The sequence below is a fragment of the Glycine max genome, chromosome 16, assembly GCF_000004515.6.
Source record: "Glycine max cultivar Williams 82 chromosome 16, Glycine_max_v4.0, whole genome shotgun sequence".
NCBI lineage: Eukaryota > Viridiplantae > Streptophyta > Magnoliopsida > Fabales > Fabaceae > Glycine > Glycine max.
The window spans coordinates 11901111-11918688 of record NC_038252.2 but is presented as its reverse complement, the minus strand read 5'-3'; the positions used below and the strand labels follow the sequence as shown (position 1 = coordinate 11918688).

At 31.8% G+C, this 17578-nt stretch overlaps 1 protein-coding gene and 1 pseudogene across 1 annotated transcript; one reads left to right on the top strand and one right to left on the bottom strand.

The window, feature by feature from the left end:
* Positions 1-1629: 1629 nt before the first annotated feature.
* Positions 1630-6864, top strand: LOC112999775 (uncharacterized; annotated as a pseudogene).
* Positions 6865-13457: 6593 nt separating this feature from the next.
* Positions 13458-16894, bottom strand: LOC100805855 (uncharacterized). Its single transcript, XM_003547737.5, has 3 exons — positions 16587-16894; positions 14082-14203; positions 13458-13736 (listed from the first exon to the last, which is right to left on the bottom strand). The coding sequence occupies exons 1-3, from the start codon at positions 16865-16867 to the stop codon at positions 13705-13707; spliced, it is 435 nt and encodes a 144-aa protein (XP_003547785.1). The 5' UTR covers positions 16868-16894; the 3' UTR covers positions 13458-13704.
* Positions 16895-17578: the final 684 nt, after the last annotated feature.

Sequence of the window (17578 nt, the reverse complement as noted above, 5' to 3'; positions counted from 1 at the left end):
TTAAGAGGGCAAGAGGGGGGACCTACAAAACAAGGTGCCATACCCTAATTTTGTTCGTGGGCTATCATTCATGGATATTTTGATTCTCGCTAGCCGAATTGAGTTGTTCGACACCAATTACCGTGCAAAACAAAAGATCATTCAATGTTTTGGTCAAGAATGCGGAAAATACCCAAGGGAAGGGGCAAAAAGGTCATTTTAGGAATTTTCTGGGCTTTGGCTCGCCTGGGCCCCCAAATAGCTTAGGGGTGAAGTAACCAGCTCGCCTGGGCGAGCTGTAAGACCACCAAGTGCCCTCATTTTTCTATAAATAGGCATGAGGGAGGCTGAGGAAGGGGTTGGACATTCAATATTAAGAGGATTTTGAGAGAAATTAGAGAGAATAAGAAGAAAGAAGAGAAAAACGAGGCCAAAGCGCTACCGAATTGCGACCGTAATCGACTTCTACATCATTCTTCGTTCGGTGTTCTTCATTCGTCATCCGGCTAGTAATTTTTTTAAGGATTTGGATACGGTCTATGCACCCTTAGGGGTCCTCTTTGTTGCTTTGTGCACCTTCATCTCATTCTTCAACCATCAGTAATCTATTTTCTTCTTGTAAAGTAAATTTCAACCGATCATTTGTGTCGTAAATCATATTTTTAAAGAGATTGAAAGTTAATAAACAAAACCAAGATAAAACCAACTTATAACTAATTTCTTTTCATCAAATATCGCTTGAGATTGTTTCAAGGTCCAACGCCTTAACGATTCTCTCCTCTTTTCAAAAATCAAAAGATCATTTCAAGGTCCAACGCCTTAACGAATCTCTCCGCTTTTCAAAATTTAAAACATCGTTTCAAGGTCCAACGCCTTAAATGACTTTTGTTCGCAATTAAAATCAATCTTTCAAAAAAAACATAAAGTCAATTTAACACGTGAACTTTCAGACATAAAGAACTACGTAGGTCTGAATTCCTCATCGCACCTGAGGATATGTAGGAGCAAGGGCAACACCCTTGTCAACCCCAAAAAAATAATAAACATAAAAAGGAAAAATACATAATTTTGAAGTCATGTTTCGCACACTCGATTAAAGACTATCGTCCCTTGTGACGAGCGCGTGGGATGCTAATACCTTCCCCGTGCGTAAACAACTCCCAAACCCTTATAGATAAAGTTAGAGATAATATGTAGCTTAGAGATAAAAGCTAGTAGATAATTGTACCTTATAGATAATGTGTGGCTTTGTAGATAATTAACTACCTGCCAAGAGATAAAGAGGTTGCAATATATTCAAATAATAAGAGATTAGAGATAACCTGTCAGTTAGGGAGCCCGACTACTAAGGGTCGAACGTCTGTGCACCTGTGGCAAGGCTGACATGGAGGGTTGACACGTGTCTCAAAGTGCCACATAGGATGCCACGTGTATTTTGTGGACCCTAGACGATGCAGTTATACATCTGAGTCTAAAAGACACTCTAAACTGTTGTTCTTATTCAAACATACTGAAATGCATGTATCAAATAATTATTGCGAGCTCACAACCCGAAAAGGTAAAGGTTTGATTTTCTTAATTTTATTTAAGGTTGACTCTTGTATACAAAATTTATTAATGTCAATATTAAGAAAGGTGCTGGAACCCTATATGGAAACAGCAACACATCCTGAAAATTATGAAGACTCTATTCTTTCCAGTGAACCTATGGAAGTGCAATGGTAGGTGACCTATTGCTAACTCTAGTAATTACCTGGTTGGTTTAGTTAAACTAAATTAATTTTTGTTTCTTCACAGTTGCATCAATGTGGAGCACCAGTTTCTCAGCCAATTGCTCATGTTACCTACATGTGGCAACCAAGTTCCCGACAAAATATGTGTACTGAACTAGATGGAACTAATCATTATACTTCTTTTGGACAGCATGATATTTGTAACAATTCAAACAAACATGGTGTTTAGCTAAGTGAAAAATGAAATATGGTTCTTCATTCAGATGCCTTTGGGTGTGGATGCATGCTTCCGCCTTTGAAGAAGGATATGATAATCTATAGATTGCCTGCCAAACAGAGGCTCACTTTCTTCTTTAGCTTCTTCTATGGAATTGTATTTTATTTTTCATAATTTGTGTTATAAACCCAAAATCAAAGTCTGAGATTTCAGATAGAAAGAACTAAGAAATCATATTTGTGTCAATAACGAAAGCACGAACGAGAGGATTCTCCTTCTAAATGAATCTAACTTTCTTTTCCCAAATACTAAGTGTAATGTCTAAGGTCCACAAAATACATGTGGCACCCTGATGTAAACCCATTTGCACAAAGGTTAAGGATGGATCTTCAAAGGTTTTTTTGTACTTGTATGAAAATTCAGAAAATGGACTGGATAAGGAGAGAGAAAGTGGCGAGTTTATGGAGGGCTGAATGGAATGGATTTGGTTCAAAGTCTGAATGTGTTTGGATGGAGAAAGAAGGAGAATGAAGAAGGTGGTTGGAAGAATCATTCCTCAGGAATTAGTGTCATGCACAAGGTGGTTAAAACTCAATTCAATGTGTGTGTTTTTATTAGAAAATGCATAGCCCATAAATAGAAATGGCATCAAGTTGGTTACAAAAGTGAGAAGTTGAAATGATCACCAATAACAACAATTGATGGTGTCATTATACCTAATTAAAACTAGAATTAAGACACAAAACATGTGGAAAAATGCACAACTCCTGGTTAGCCAAGAGGTAGCCACAAGCCTAGAGTTTCCACCTTATTAAACCTTAATTTCTTCAAAAAAACAAGCCCATAGGTGGTGCAAATCCAAAGAGAATTGATAGTCACTTTAACACAAGTTTGGGCCTTTATTTCAACTAACAAAATGCTAATAAAACCACTCAACAAAGGTGGCGCCCTCTACTCTTCTTGGAACATGATGCAATTGACAATCCGAAACTTCTCCACTTGTAACTTGGGCCTAAATTCAAATAGCATGGTTAACACTTGTTGAAGAGCTTCCTTGGCCTTCTTTGTTCTAGCCATTGTCATAGGTCCTCCAAGTCCTTCTAAAGGTTTTTTGCCCTTAGTCATTGCCTTGTCCTCATCACACCCTACATAGCACTCTAAGACACGTGTCAACCCTCCACGTCAGCCCTGGAATAGGAGCACGGACACTCAGCCCTTAGCAACCGGGCTCCCTACCTGACAGGTTATCTCTAATCGATCAATATTTGAATATATTTGAATCTCTTTATCTATTGGCAGGTAGTTAATTATCTACAAAGTCACACATTATCTACAAGGTACAATTATCTTCTAGCTTTTATCTATAAGCTACAGTTTATCTCTAACATTATCTACTAGTTGTCGGCTATTATCTATAAGTTCAGAATTGTCTGCAAAGGCTATTACAGCCCCTACAAACAAGGACCCGCAGTTACGCTCCACTCCTATAAATATCAGGTTCCATCGAGCCCTCAACACATCCAACACACTCCAACACATGAGCAACACACTTGTGCACATCTCTCTCTATCACTCACTCGAGCTTACATACACTCATATACTTGTTTTATTCTCCTCACTCATATACTTGAGCGTCAAAGTCCTTTGTTTTGCAAGCTCCCCCTCCTGTCCTCTTGACAAAGGTCACTCTCAAAGTTGACGTGTGAAGCCCAGGAGCCCACTTTGGCCACATCTACCTTGACATGTCCTGGCTCTGGATTTTGGTAAGTACACTAAGTAACAATGCAGAATGAGTGATCTTATACTTCCCTTCTGCTATTTAAGCTAGCCACCAAACTAATTCAGTAACTAACTAATATTAAACCAAACCTAACTACTTCTATATCTACTCTAACTACTTTGGCTTATTTTCCTTTATTTTTCTGTCATGGCCTTCATGAGCCTATCAATATGTGTACTTGATAAACATAAAAACTGGGAAAGATTTGTGAAACCAATTCTCCCCCAGGTTTATGTTACAAATAATTTGATTTTACTGTGTTATTCTTTGTCATTGTCCCTTTGAAATGCTTTCATGTCTATGGCACTTTTGGGTGGTGGGACCTAATATGGATTTGTATCTAAGCTGATAGTGTAAAGATTCAGATGATCATAGGTCCTTTTGTCTCACAAGCTTGTCATTATTTCTTTAACAAATTAGTATTAATCCTACTACAAAACTGCTTAAATGTAAAAGTTGAAAAAATGTTATATTGTTAGATAACAATTCTTGTGAGATGAATCACTATTTGGTTGGTGTTGCTTGGCCAAGGTTTTAATTTCCGTGCTGAAGTTGAAGAATATAACTGTAAACTATATATAAACTCACTCACAATATATGCTTTGTTTTATTCAGATGGGGAAGAGGGCATCTCAATTTTTCCCTTGAGGGGAGGGTCAACTTGCAATATTAGAATTATTTGGATTAGGGACATTTCAACTTCTTAAAAAAAATATTGCATCCTGTTGGAAGGTTTGTTATTTAAATTAGACAAAATATTTTCCTTTTTTAACGTAAATGATCTGAAATGGCTTATTTTTCTTCTTGGCATTACAATATTTCAGAGAATTATTGCCAATTAAAGAAACATGTGGCTATTGAAGAAGAGTCTGTTTCTCAGAACAGAAATTCATCCATACTGAAAAATGAGCATTATTTTTCTTCTTGTGCTATGTAATCTCTTAATGTCAAGGATCCTTGAGAATTGCCCTGAAAGAAACTGTTGTTGCAGTGGAGCCCATTTCAACTAAAACTGCCAGAGATGCACAAGAAACTAAATACAAAGAGCGTTCTGAATTGGGAGGAAAATTGGAAGAGAATAATTTCCATTATCATGGTCAAAAATTGAAGATAGCCATTCTGATATTGATGATCTATGGTATGCTACCACCAGAGGGTTGAGGTCCTCAGTGGAAGACAGTGTCCTTTCCAAGGAGAAACACCATGAACGTATGGTTAATTTCTGCCTTGATGATATAGATTCTGGAGAGGCCATCTCTTCAACTAAGGTGCAGTGCTCGATATCTTCCCTTATTCTTCTTTTAAAAAATGATATGAAGGAATTGATTATAGGGTAACTTCTTTGATCTATTTTTCCTTTTATTTTGTTTGAAATTACTGATGTTGTCTATGAACTCTATCTAGTACTATTGCGTAGCCTTTATTCTTGAAAACAAATGATAGGTATTTGTGATCACCTGCTTAAGATATAAAAGAACAATAATAAGACAAGCATATCATAATTTTAAGTTTTAATTCTCTACTGGGATAGAACATGATTCCTTGAAATGCATAAAGTATTTATGTCAACACCTTCCTTATTATGTACTATATGATAAATGATAAAATGCTTCTTTGATTGTCTTCTAGATGGTCTGTTATACTTCCCTTAAGTTGGATCAAAGCCTTCTGGATTCTGCTCATCTCTAATGGGGCTTATGCAATAGGTTTGCAAGAGAAGCACTGGATTTCGTGAGAAGTATTTGCACCCTGTACTGCATAAAAAATGCATTTTTTCTACCATTTCATGTGACTAATAAATCTTGCTCAAAAAACCTTTTTGTTTAGATGGGCCTACCATTTTTCCCTTCAGATTTCCCAGATTGTAAGGCATACACTTGCTTCATGGAAGCTAAAGCTACTGCTTTTATTCAAAATGCAGAACTTCATCCTCCTTCGATAAGGCATTTGAGAGTTCCCATCCTGCCTCCATGGGGTATTGTTCGCATTACTTTCAACAAATGGATTAGTGCAATGGGAGACTCCTGATCTTTCAACTTGGGAACATTTGACCAATGCTATTTCATTACCAAACCCTTGCCATGGAAACTTTGAAATTTCAAATTCTAACTCTGGGAGTAATTCATTGGATGGAATTGTAGTCAGGACAGGTTGTATGCTGACTACTTTCCTCAATAAAACCAAAACTGGTCAATTATTATTGTTTCCTTATGAAGCAGATGGAAAGGCTAGAATGTCTAAGTTTATTAATAGTGAACTAAAGCTTGATCAAAGGCATAGAAAGTCCGACATTTATGACCATAAGCTCTGCTTTGTAAGAGTTCATCTTCATCCATTCAAAGAAGGATGCTTTGAAGAGGGTGCAGTTATTTGTATGGACTTCAAGGTAATTAACATTAAAATTATGAAATCCTTTTCTTGTTATTAATAATAATTTCCTCTCTTGGTTGGATATGGTCCACTATTCTCGTAAATTTTGTTGTTCATTTGGATTTTGGCCAACCCTTATGTTTTGTCGGGGTACATGGTAATAGAATATGATGTGCAACTGCTTTTTTTCAGAAAAGTTATTATTTTGTAAATTTCTCAATTAAATGTAGGCTAGAACCTGGGGATGGATAGCAGCTAGCAAAACTGCATTGATTTTCTTCTATCCATTTTTATGGCTCATGCAATTGAGATGGAATCTTACAAATGATATTGTATATATTGCATGACTATAGTGCAGTTATGAGAAAAGAGAAGAGGGAATTTAAATGTGTCAATCTGCTATGCGATTATACTTCAAAGAACATTCCTCTAGTAAATGGGGAATGCAGATACTAGATGATTCAATTTCTATCAAGTCTCACCGGTGGCCTATAGGGTTTGTCACGACAGCTTCTGTTCAAGGAAGGTTGTGAAATCTTGTCCTTTTTTTGCTTTAGTATATAATATAAATGACTCATTGTAGAGAATCTTAGTGAGTGCAATGACATTCTAGCAAGAGTCTATTAGCAGAGGGCTTTTGTGAGGCTGCTGTACTATCTCATTTGAGAGAGGAACAGTGGAAGGAGATGCCTATGAAGAAGAGGAGGGAAATATATATTCTTATCAAGAATTTAAGATCTACAGCATATAGACTTGCTCTTGCCTCTATAATTCTTGAACATTAGGAAAATGACATCAGGTATAAGTATAAGTATAATAAGTAGTATATGATAAGAAGAGGAATTATATATATATATATATATATATATATATATATATCATATGAAAATGGTTAAAGATTAAAATAAAAGGTGAAGATTAAAACATTTTAAATTAAATTTAAAATTCCATTTAACCATAAAATCTCTATAAAATTTACCAAACATAACATCAAATATCTTAAAATTTTAATTTATATTAAGATCATTACTACGACCATCATCATTGCCGACACCACCACCAACATGATCATTGTCATGATCACCGTCATCGCAACGAACATGATCGTCGCCATTACTACCACCACCACCGTCAGCAATGACAGCGGGGGCGGTCATTTTGGTTGTCAGGACGGTGGTCATGGTGATGATCGCGGTGATGGTAGTGGTGGTGGTCATGACAACAATAGTCATGTTGGTGGTGCCACTGGTGGTCATGGTAGCATGGTAGTGGTTAAGGTAACCATGAGAGTTGTGGTAGAAACCGTCATCAGTGGTGGTAGTGGTGATATTCATGATAATGATAGGTTTCAAATATTTTAGAATGTCATAATTAAATCTTTAAGATATTTTGACTTTTTGTTTGATATATCTTTTGAAGATTTTATGATTAAATAAAGTTTTAATTTGAATTTAAAATTTTTTAATTTTGACCTTTTACATTAGTCATTCTCATTTTCACATAAAATAATTATTCTCATATGATATATATATATATATATATATATATATATATATATATATATATATATATATATTAATTAAGTAACTATCCTTTTCTTGTTCATTTAAAGGTTAAAAGTGTAATTTTAACTTTCTCATTCTCTTCAAGGATAAAAGAGTAATTATAAAATTATATTTTATAACCTTACTAATAAGTATTACCTCACTTTTATAGATATAAGGATAAATAATTATTTTATATGTAAAAAAAAGCAGTTTAACTAAAATTTTAATGTTTAATTGTAATAATAAAAAAATTACAGAAACCAGAAATTATTTTAAATTTAAAAAATTAACACTTCCAGTTCATTAATTGTATATTTAAAAAAATATTATATATTTTTATTTAACTATAAAGATTTATAATTAAACAAATAAACATGATATATAAAAGGTTATATTTTGGTATTTTACATTTACTATTTATAATTAAATAACATTTTTAAAAACATTATATTTAAAATTAACACTTCCAATTCACTAATTTTATATTTGAAAAAATTATATTTTTTAACTATATATTTAACGTTTTATTTTTCATGATAAACATTTTACTCACATGTTAATAAAAGTTGTCACATTATATTAATAAATTTCCTATTTAATTTATTACCCATTTTAATGTAAATTATATTAATTACCCATTATTTTCTCAAATTAACCATGTCAAAATTTATATTGACGCAAACATTTGTGTAATTTTATTTTTCCTCCTAAAAGAGAGGCGATTAACACAATTTTATTTTTTCTGTCAATCAGTAATTAACATTGTATAATTTTTGTTTGAGACTAAATTAGTGGATTTCTTTAAATGACATTAATGCTCCACATTTTATTCCATATCTATTTTAATTATCCCACAATTAATATTCGCACGTATCAAAATTTTGATTAACTTATTGAAATCATCAATTTATTCAAGAAAAGTTTTAACCATATTAATGGATTTTAATCAAAATAAAAATCATCTACTTGAAATAAGGATGGATTCATGTAAAGTTTTGGTACTCTTACAAATCAGGTCTTTTCTAAGAAAAAAAAAACAAACTTAATCAATTTTTTTATCCATAGGAATCAAAAATATCTATAAGAGAATTTATAACACTCATTAATTAACTTAACTAGACTCCCTTAATTAATTTTAATGAATTTAAAATTAAAATTGTTATTTGAATCCTTAGTGAAAATAATAAATTATTATTATTACTGATCTTATTTTATACATGAAATTAGCAATTTATTAATGGAAAGTTTTAAATAAATGATAGAATTGTAAACTAAAAATGAAACTTAATCCTACAACTAGTAATGATTGTAATAATATTAAAGTCGTAATCTTCATTGAACTAAATTTAGAACAATTTCTGATTTTTAATAATCAAAGTGATATTCATCTACTTGAAATAAGAATTGTTTATCTATATTTATATGAGAAAAAAGATTATATACTCACAGTATAAAAAATAAAAAAAATTATGTAGTCATTTAATCACAATTTATCATGTATAATAAAACTGTTGATTTTTAAAATAATTATCTTAAAGTAATTTAAATAATAATTTATTATTAAATAACACTATAAAACTATTTTACATTGAGTAGGGGTGGAAATGTGCCGAGCAGCTTGTCGAGGGCCTTCGGCTCGGCCTATGTAAGGCTCAGCTCGGTTTAGTTTGTTTACTATAAAGGTCAAGCTCAAGCTTTTTAAAAAGTCTTTTTAGATAAAAAGGCCAAGTTCAAATCATAAAAAAAGTTTGTTAAACTTGACAAGCCGGCTTGTTTAACTAATAATAATAATAATAACTTTATTTTATCAAATCTTATCTTATCCAAATTTTATTTTATCTAGATTTTATTTTATTCAGATTTTATTCTATCAAGATTTTATTTCGTCCAGATTTTATTTCATCTCATCTTATCTTATCTAGTCTAGATTTTATTTTATTTCGTTTATGGACTTGGACTTAAAATAGATTTGTAAGTTTTGGGGCTGAGGAGCTATATAACAGCACCAAGGTTTTAGTTTAGGGAGTTTTTATTCGAAGAGGAGAATAATTCTAGGATTTTAGAATTCCAATTTTTATTACTGTTCATGCACACTGTTCACGTAGAATAAAATTCATTTTCTACAAATCATCTCTAATCCATACATTTTTTAATATTATGCTCTTTTTATTTTCTTTTGATATACTTTGTGCTTTAACGACTTGAATTCAATATGATTTTGTTTATCAATTATTTTTGGATTTGTACATTACTTATACGAAATTTTATAAGTTTCCTTCTTTAGTTAGTATTTCACTAGGTTTTAAAATAATTAATTAATCAAAGACGTCTTTAAGCAGACTTTTAAATAGGCTCGTGGGCCAAGTCAGGCTTTTATATAAGTCGAGCCAAGCCTTAAAAAAAACCTATGACAGGTAATGAGCCAAACTCAAGCCTTACGTATTCAACTCAGACCGAGCTCAAGCCTACTAGAGCTTGATTTGGCTTTCATTTCCACCTGAGTGCATAGACATTAAAAACTTAATTTTTATTCAATCTCAGTTATTAATGTAAATAATTTATAGATAGTATGAGCATAAATATGAGCTTATTTTTTATGCAGGCAAAGTTTGATTGGATCAATTAAATGATAAATTGAAAATAACTTATTTGCATAATTTTTAAAAATAACTATGCAATTAAAAGATTGCACATTTAATCTTAATTGTGTATATGATGTTTTCACAATTAAAAATTACAATTTATTTATTTTTTTACTATAGTAATTTGTAATTTTTAATTGTGTAAACATCATATACATAATTAATATTATACTGCCGTAAAAAAAATTCATATATGAGTATAATATTTTTGTACTGCAGTAAAAAATATATATTTTTACTATAATAAATTCTCATTTTTAATTGTTCAACTTATACACAATTAAGATTAATTGTGCCATCTTTTAAAAATCACAATCTATTATAGTAAAAAAATATTTACTTGCTGCTGTAAGAAAATTATTAGAGTTAAATTACACTTTTAATTGATTGTTATAATAATTTTAAGATAAATGTAATTCTTTTATTTTTTTTTACTAATTCATTGAATGCATAAGTCAAATAGTACATTTCACGTATTAATTTTGTTCTGCTTACAAATTATGCATAAAATAAAATTTATGGGAACGATTTTTTTTTACTAAATCAAGTAACAAAATCTACACTTAAAGGAATGAACCATTTGTCTTAAACCACACTAACGTATAAATTATGATGATTTTTTTAATTCATTGTTATGATAATAATTTTAACATATAATTTTTATTAAATTTCTATTTGAATACAATCTAAAATCGTTTTTATAGATAAATCATTATTATCTTCTCACATATGAAAATTACTGAATATTTTTTTATATAGGCTATATTCGATAAAATTAGTTGGGAAATTAACCGAAAGTTTAAGCTGAAAAGTTAGCTTATTGAATTAGTTGAAAAGTGCAAATAGCATAAATAATAAAAACATAATTTATTTAAAAAGGATAATCAAGAAATTGGATAAATATAATAGAGATAAAAATGAAAGAAAATATAAAAAATTAGAAGTTAACTAAAATATCTGTCAAACATAGTCATAAGTAAATTTATCTATTTTTCCTTAACATTAGTATCTAGATTAAATATTTTAAAACAAAATTATTGTATATAACATATAATTGTGGCTTCAATTGGATACAAATAAATAAAAATTCAAGTAAAAATTATCACACTCTTAAACAATCATTTATGCATATTTTTAAGCTTCAACTTTATTATGTATGTCCCATGCTATTAAGAAAATGTATGTATGGTGCATGCATGCACAAGACATATATATGCTTGATGTATTAATCTTATCATAATTTTGCATATTTGAAACATGTTCTTATTAAGCGTTACTTAATTGTTCATTTCCATTTAAATAATAACAATAGCATTCAAGATAAAACTATGGTATTAGTTGGATAAAAATAAATAAAATTAAAGTAAAATTTGCCATAGCATGGGTTAAATACTATGCATGCTATTGTTAGTTTTGCATATTTCAAACATATTTTTAGTATGCGTTGTTCAATAGTTCATTTCCACTAAATATAGACATTCACATTTTAAGATAAAATTGGTGCAAATTGGATAAAAAAAAATCAAGTCAAATTCATCACGCTCTATATCAATTTCCTATGCCTCTTTTCACACTTGGGGTAATCACATTGGGTGAATAACAAAGGTTAAATATAGGATTCAATTTTATCATGTATGTTTATGCAAAGGTTAAATCCTACATTTGACGTATTAATTTTTTTGTGGTTTTGCATATTTTAAAACATATACTTAGTAAATGTTACTCAATTGTTTAGTTCCATTAAATAAAGTCAATTTTGTAAGAAAAAAATAAAGACAATAATATTGAAGATACAATGGTGACTTAAGTTCAATACAAAAAATAAAGTTTAATTATAATTTGTCATATTCATTGACAATTGTTTATACCTATTTTTACACTTGGATAAATCACATTGGATGAATAACATGAGTTAAAATACTATACTTGATATATTAATATCATCTTTGTTTTGCATATTTCAAACATATTCTTGGTATACGTTGTTCAATAATTATTTTCTATTAAAAAATCAATAATATTTAAGATATAATTGTGGAATCAATTAGATTTAAAAAATAAAATTTAAGTAAAATTTCTCATCCTCTTTGTTAATTGTCTATGTCTATTTTTATACCTCAGGTTAATCAGATTGACCGAATAACTTAGATTAAATATACCATTCAACTTTATTATATGTTTGTGTCCAGATTAAATACTATTATGGTTTTTCATATTTTAAACATATTATTAGTAAGTGTTGTTTAATTGTTCAGTTCTATTATATAAAACAAATCACATTTAAGATTGAATTCATGCAACAATTAGATAAAAAAAAGAGTAAAAGTTATAATATTATTTAGCAAACATTTATGCTCATTTTTATACTTAAACTCTATTTATCCCGTGATGCATGGGTCAAAATCTAGTTGCAAAAATAATGTGTTAAAATATGATTGGTGTGTTATCACTCTACTTGAATATGATTTTCTTATGAATAATACTTAGAGTATGATTGGGAATATAAGTTTACACAAGGGAACAGAGAGCAACTTTTTTATTAGGATTAAATTATAATTTTAATCTAATTTAATTGAAACACTTGATTCTCTTAATTTTTAAAGATTCACAATTTTTGGTTATTGTGATGGGTTTGCTTCAATATTTTTTCCTTTAGTGAATTTTTCTGATGTGTTGGATTAGGTTTAAATTCTTTTTAATAATTATTAAATTTTTAATCAATTTATAATTTACTTAACAATTTTACTGTTTGAAGTTATGCGTTAATAATCAAAACATAAATGTGTCACATAAGTACAATTTGACAAATTAACCAAAATTACGGATTCTTAAAACCAAGGAAACCAAATGTCTCAATTAAATTCCAGGGAACCAAAGTCACATACTCATCAAACTAGAAGAGCCAAAATTAAAATTTAAGCTATTTTTAAATAAAGAGCATTCAATATATTTATAAGAAAAATATACGTTGACAATAAATTCATGACAATCTATCATTTTATTTTCTTCATTTTAAAAAATTATCAAAACAGAAAATACTTAATTAAAATTAAAAAAAATCCCTCCAATCGTTATGCCTGCAAAATCCAAGTCCTAAACATAATTCGGCATTTCTAATCTTACAAAATTTAGAAATGCTTTATACAAATACACAGACACAAGGATACTTTGACAATTTTAAACACATTCTTTACGGATTGGACTTTAGTAATTGGAAATTAAAAATAACAACATCTTACAAACAATAAATGAACTACAAATATTAGTAATTCATCCTTTTAATAACTGCAGACACGATCCCTTTTCGTCATACGATTGATCCTCATCTAGTTCAACAGAAATTAATTACATCCTAAAGAGCAGGATGGTCATCAACCACCCTTGAGCAACCTCTTGACCACCCAAAAGTATTGTTAGCAAACGTTTCTCACTATATTCACTTCTTTCCCTTCTTGCCCTGCTTCTTTTCTGTATGTCATGCATAAAAAAATTAGAAACTAGATTCATAAACGACTTTGATTATTAATAATTGCCTTGTTCCTAATCTTTTTATCTGGATTAATCAAACTCAGTTATGTAACATCGAATATGTAGACCCTACTTACTTGATCTTGAGTTATAGGGGATTTTGACTTGAAAAAAGAAAAGAAAAGCGAATCCCACCAGACAGTATGACATGCTCAAGTTTTAAACAGCAAGTTCGGTTGAGAATCAAGAATTCAGAAGAACAAATACTCAGACACATTAATAGACATAAACTGCATTAGTAATCTATTTATGTATAGGAGAAAGAGCTAAGGATAGATTGGCTACCTAGTTTTCTCCTAGCTTCAGATTGTGCAAAGAATTCCCTCCATTCGTCAGTTAGAACAAAAACCGGCTCATCTTCCTCTTCCTCACCATCCAGCACTATATGCTCCAGCTCAAGTGAAATCCTGGAAAACAATCAAAAGCATCAGAGGAAAGATTGAATACCTTGATAAAGGATAAAGAGAGAACACGAAATAGACATACTGAAACCTAGGATTTAATCTGTTTCCCACTTTACTAATTATAACAAGAAAATAGATACAACAGAACAAACTATGCAAAAACAGAAATATACGGTTACATTTCGCAGGCTAATCATGACAGCACAACAACCAGAATCTAATAATAAGTAACAGGGAACAATGTCATATAAGTTATACACTTTTGGGACAAGAACAATGGAAAATTCAAATTAACCAAGCCAGTTATCTATCAACAACAACAACAACGCCTTATCCCACTAGGTGGGGTCGGCTACATGGATCAACTTCCGCCATAATGTTCTATCAAGTACCATACTTCTATCCAAATCATTAAGTTCGAGATCCTTTTTTATAACCTCTCTTATAGTCTATTTGGGTCTTCCTCTATCTCGAATTGTTTGCCTTCTCTCCATCTGGTCTACTCTCCTCACTACAGAGTCTATCGGTCTTCTCTCTACATGCCCAAACCACCTAAGTCTACTTTCCACCATCTTCTCTACAATAGGCGCTACTCCAACCCTCTCTCTAATAGCTTCGTTTCTAATTTTATCCTGTCGAGTCTTACCACACATCCACCGCAACATCCTCATCTCCGCTACACCTACTTTATTCTCATGTTGACTCTTGACCGCCCAACATTCTGTTCCGTACAAAATCGCCGGTCTTACCGCAGTCCGATAAAACTTTCCCTTTAGCTTGATCGGTACCTTTGCATCACATAACACCCCCAATGCTTTTCTCCATTTCATCCATCCTGCTTGAATGCGATGATTCACATCCCCTTCAATTTCTCCATCATCCTGTATTACAGACCCAAGATATTTAAATCGTGTGACTTGAGGGATAATATGGTCTCCTATTTTCACCTCTAAGTTAGAAACCCTCCTTCTTTTGTTGAACTTACATTCCATATACTCCGATTTGCTTCTGCTTAGGCGAAAACCAAGCCAGTTATCTATCAAAGAATAAAATCCTATTTTTAAGAGACTGGTCATATATAGTTGGTTTGAGATCTTAAAGGAAAATCCTTAGTTGGAGAGAGATAGCTCAATTACAGCATTGATCTGCATAACCCTGCACAGATTTGTCTGTAATTTGGGATCAGAGGCATTTTCTTCCATAACAATTCATATCATAACAATAGGTTGCCTTTAATACGATGTTCCAATTTTGTTCCTATATTTCATTGTGAAATTCTATTAGAATCCATTGCAAGATATGGGACTTGAGTCCCACATTGGAAGTAATTCTGGTGTGGGGTTTATAAGACCTTGAACTCTCCAATTACAACAGCTAGCTTTTGTGGTGTAGTTCTCCCAAGATTCTTATCAATTGGTATTAATTAGAGTATTTCACCATTTCTCTCAGCTACATCATGCAGCATGGGTAGGTACACAAGCATCGCAGTTAGCCTGGGACCAATTAAAACTCAAAAGACTAGTGCACAACCAACCCTCAGGCATCAGGGTGCCGAGATGTTGGAATCCAATTGCAAGGTATCGGACCTAAGTCACACACACATCGAAACTATAGGATTCTAAAGCAGGGTTTGTCAAGCATATTGGACTCTCCAACCACAACATAGCTGTCCTTCAATATCTTGTGGATGGTTTCATGTCTTATCTGAGAATGCTCCCCCTTGTGCATGGTTTTCAATTACCATCTAGTCTATAACCACAATTTCCGGCCTCTATAGTATACCACATCGAAACCACACATAATCTATAACTATAGTATACCACATCAAAACCACGCATAAAAAAAAAAAAAAAAAAAGGAAAGACAGTTAGGCACGAAGTGCCTGTTTTTCCCTAGTTTCAATAATTGCAATGCAACTACAATGGCAATTTAAAACCATAGGTTTCACACTTCAACACTTATGTTTTTCCTCATAAGTACATTACCCACTACACCTACACAAGTCATTGTTCTAATTTAAACATTGGCTAACATAACCCACTGCCTTATCCTCCCATATAGAAAGAGACTGTTTTCAGATTCAAACCCACCACCAACCGTTCACCTAAGTGCAACTTTACCGCTGCAAGGCTCGCCCGCATTCTAATTCAAACATAATAATAAAAGAAAATCACATTTTTCAATTTCAAAAACTCATCACTCACGCTCCTCTAGGTTTCACAATCCCTGATTTCTCCCTCCATTTTTACTTAACCAAAACCCTCCCAATCCCGTTTTCTTCCACACTAGCCTTTCACCATTATACGCAATTTATCTTTATGGCCAATAACAACAACAATAAAGAGGGGCTACGCCAACGGAGAAAGAGAAGAATACAAGAACTTACCGAGCATCAGAAGAAAAGGGTTGTTCGTTATGATGAAGAGACTCAAAATTGGGATGCGTTTTGAGGGGTGAGGGAGCGAAGTGAGGAAGAGGAGGGAAATATGGTTGAGTTTGGGGTTTGATGAAGTTAACAGCGTGAAAGTGAGGGTTGTGGAGAGGGCAGTGGTGGCAGTGACGGCGGAGAGGGCAGTGGGAGCAGTGACGACGTAGAGGGCAGTGGGGGCAGTGCTGCTGTGGCTGATCGGTGTGCCGAGGGCATCGACGGCATCCATGTGACGCCATCGCAGTTGCAAATTGAAATAGGGCTTCATAGTTAGCGGCGGGTTAAATATTTGTTGCGTAAACAGGAGTAGGAGTTAATTGTTAAAAAAATATTGGTTAATTAAGTTTAATTCCTAAACTTTTTCATATTTTTCGTATTTTGAACAAAAAAAGTTTCATGTTCCTAAATTTTTTAAAATTCAGTTCATAGTGTCTAACGGCTGCATTGAATTAAGATTAAAAAAAAATAAAGGTAAATTAAGACTTTTAAAATACATAAACAAGTATGGTGATATTTAATAAGGATATTTTAAGGAGAATAATAAATTTTAAAGGTATTTTATTAAGATTTTTCGCAACTTAAAAAAAGTCTTATGCTATTTAAAAATATAAAGATTTGGTTGATTTTTTTAGTATGAATTTCATGTGACTTTTTAATATAAAATATATGAATTTTTTACCAAAAAAACTATAAAAAAATATCCATCCAAATAATACAACTCAAAGAATATTTACCTTAATGATACACTTTACTATTCACGTGTATTTACTAAAATCCGAAACCGACACACGTCAAGGTGGACATTACTAAGATGGCCCCTTGGACGTTACTAAGATGGACCCCTAGACTTCACACGTTGAACTGAGAGTGACCATCCTTAGAAGGACAAAAGTAGGGACATGCAAAACAAAAAACTCTAACACTCATGAGTTAGGAGAATAAGAGAAAGA

Bases quoted from the DNA above. Each gene is read 5' to 3' on its own strand.
- LOC100805855 (XM_003547737.5), bottom strand. From the start codon at position 16,867: ATGGCGTCACATGGATGCCGTCGATGCCCTCGGCACACCGATCAGCCA. The intron at 14,204-16,586 runs GTAAGTTCTTGT...ATTGTTTTCCAG, and splicing joins CCCTTTTCTTCTGATGCTCG to GATTTCACTTGAGCTGGAGC. The intron at 13,737-14,081 runs GTAGCCAATCTA...CATGACATACAG, and splicing joins TGAAGCTAGGAGAAAACTAG to AAAAGAAGCAGGGCAAGAAG.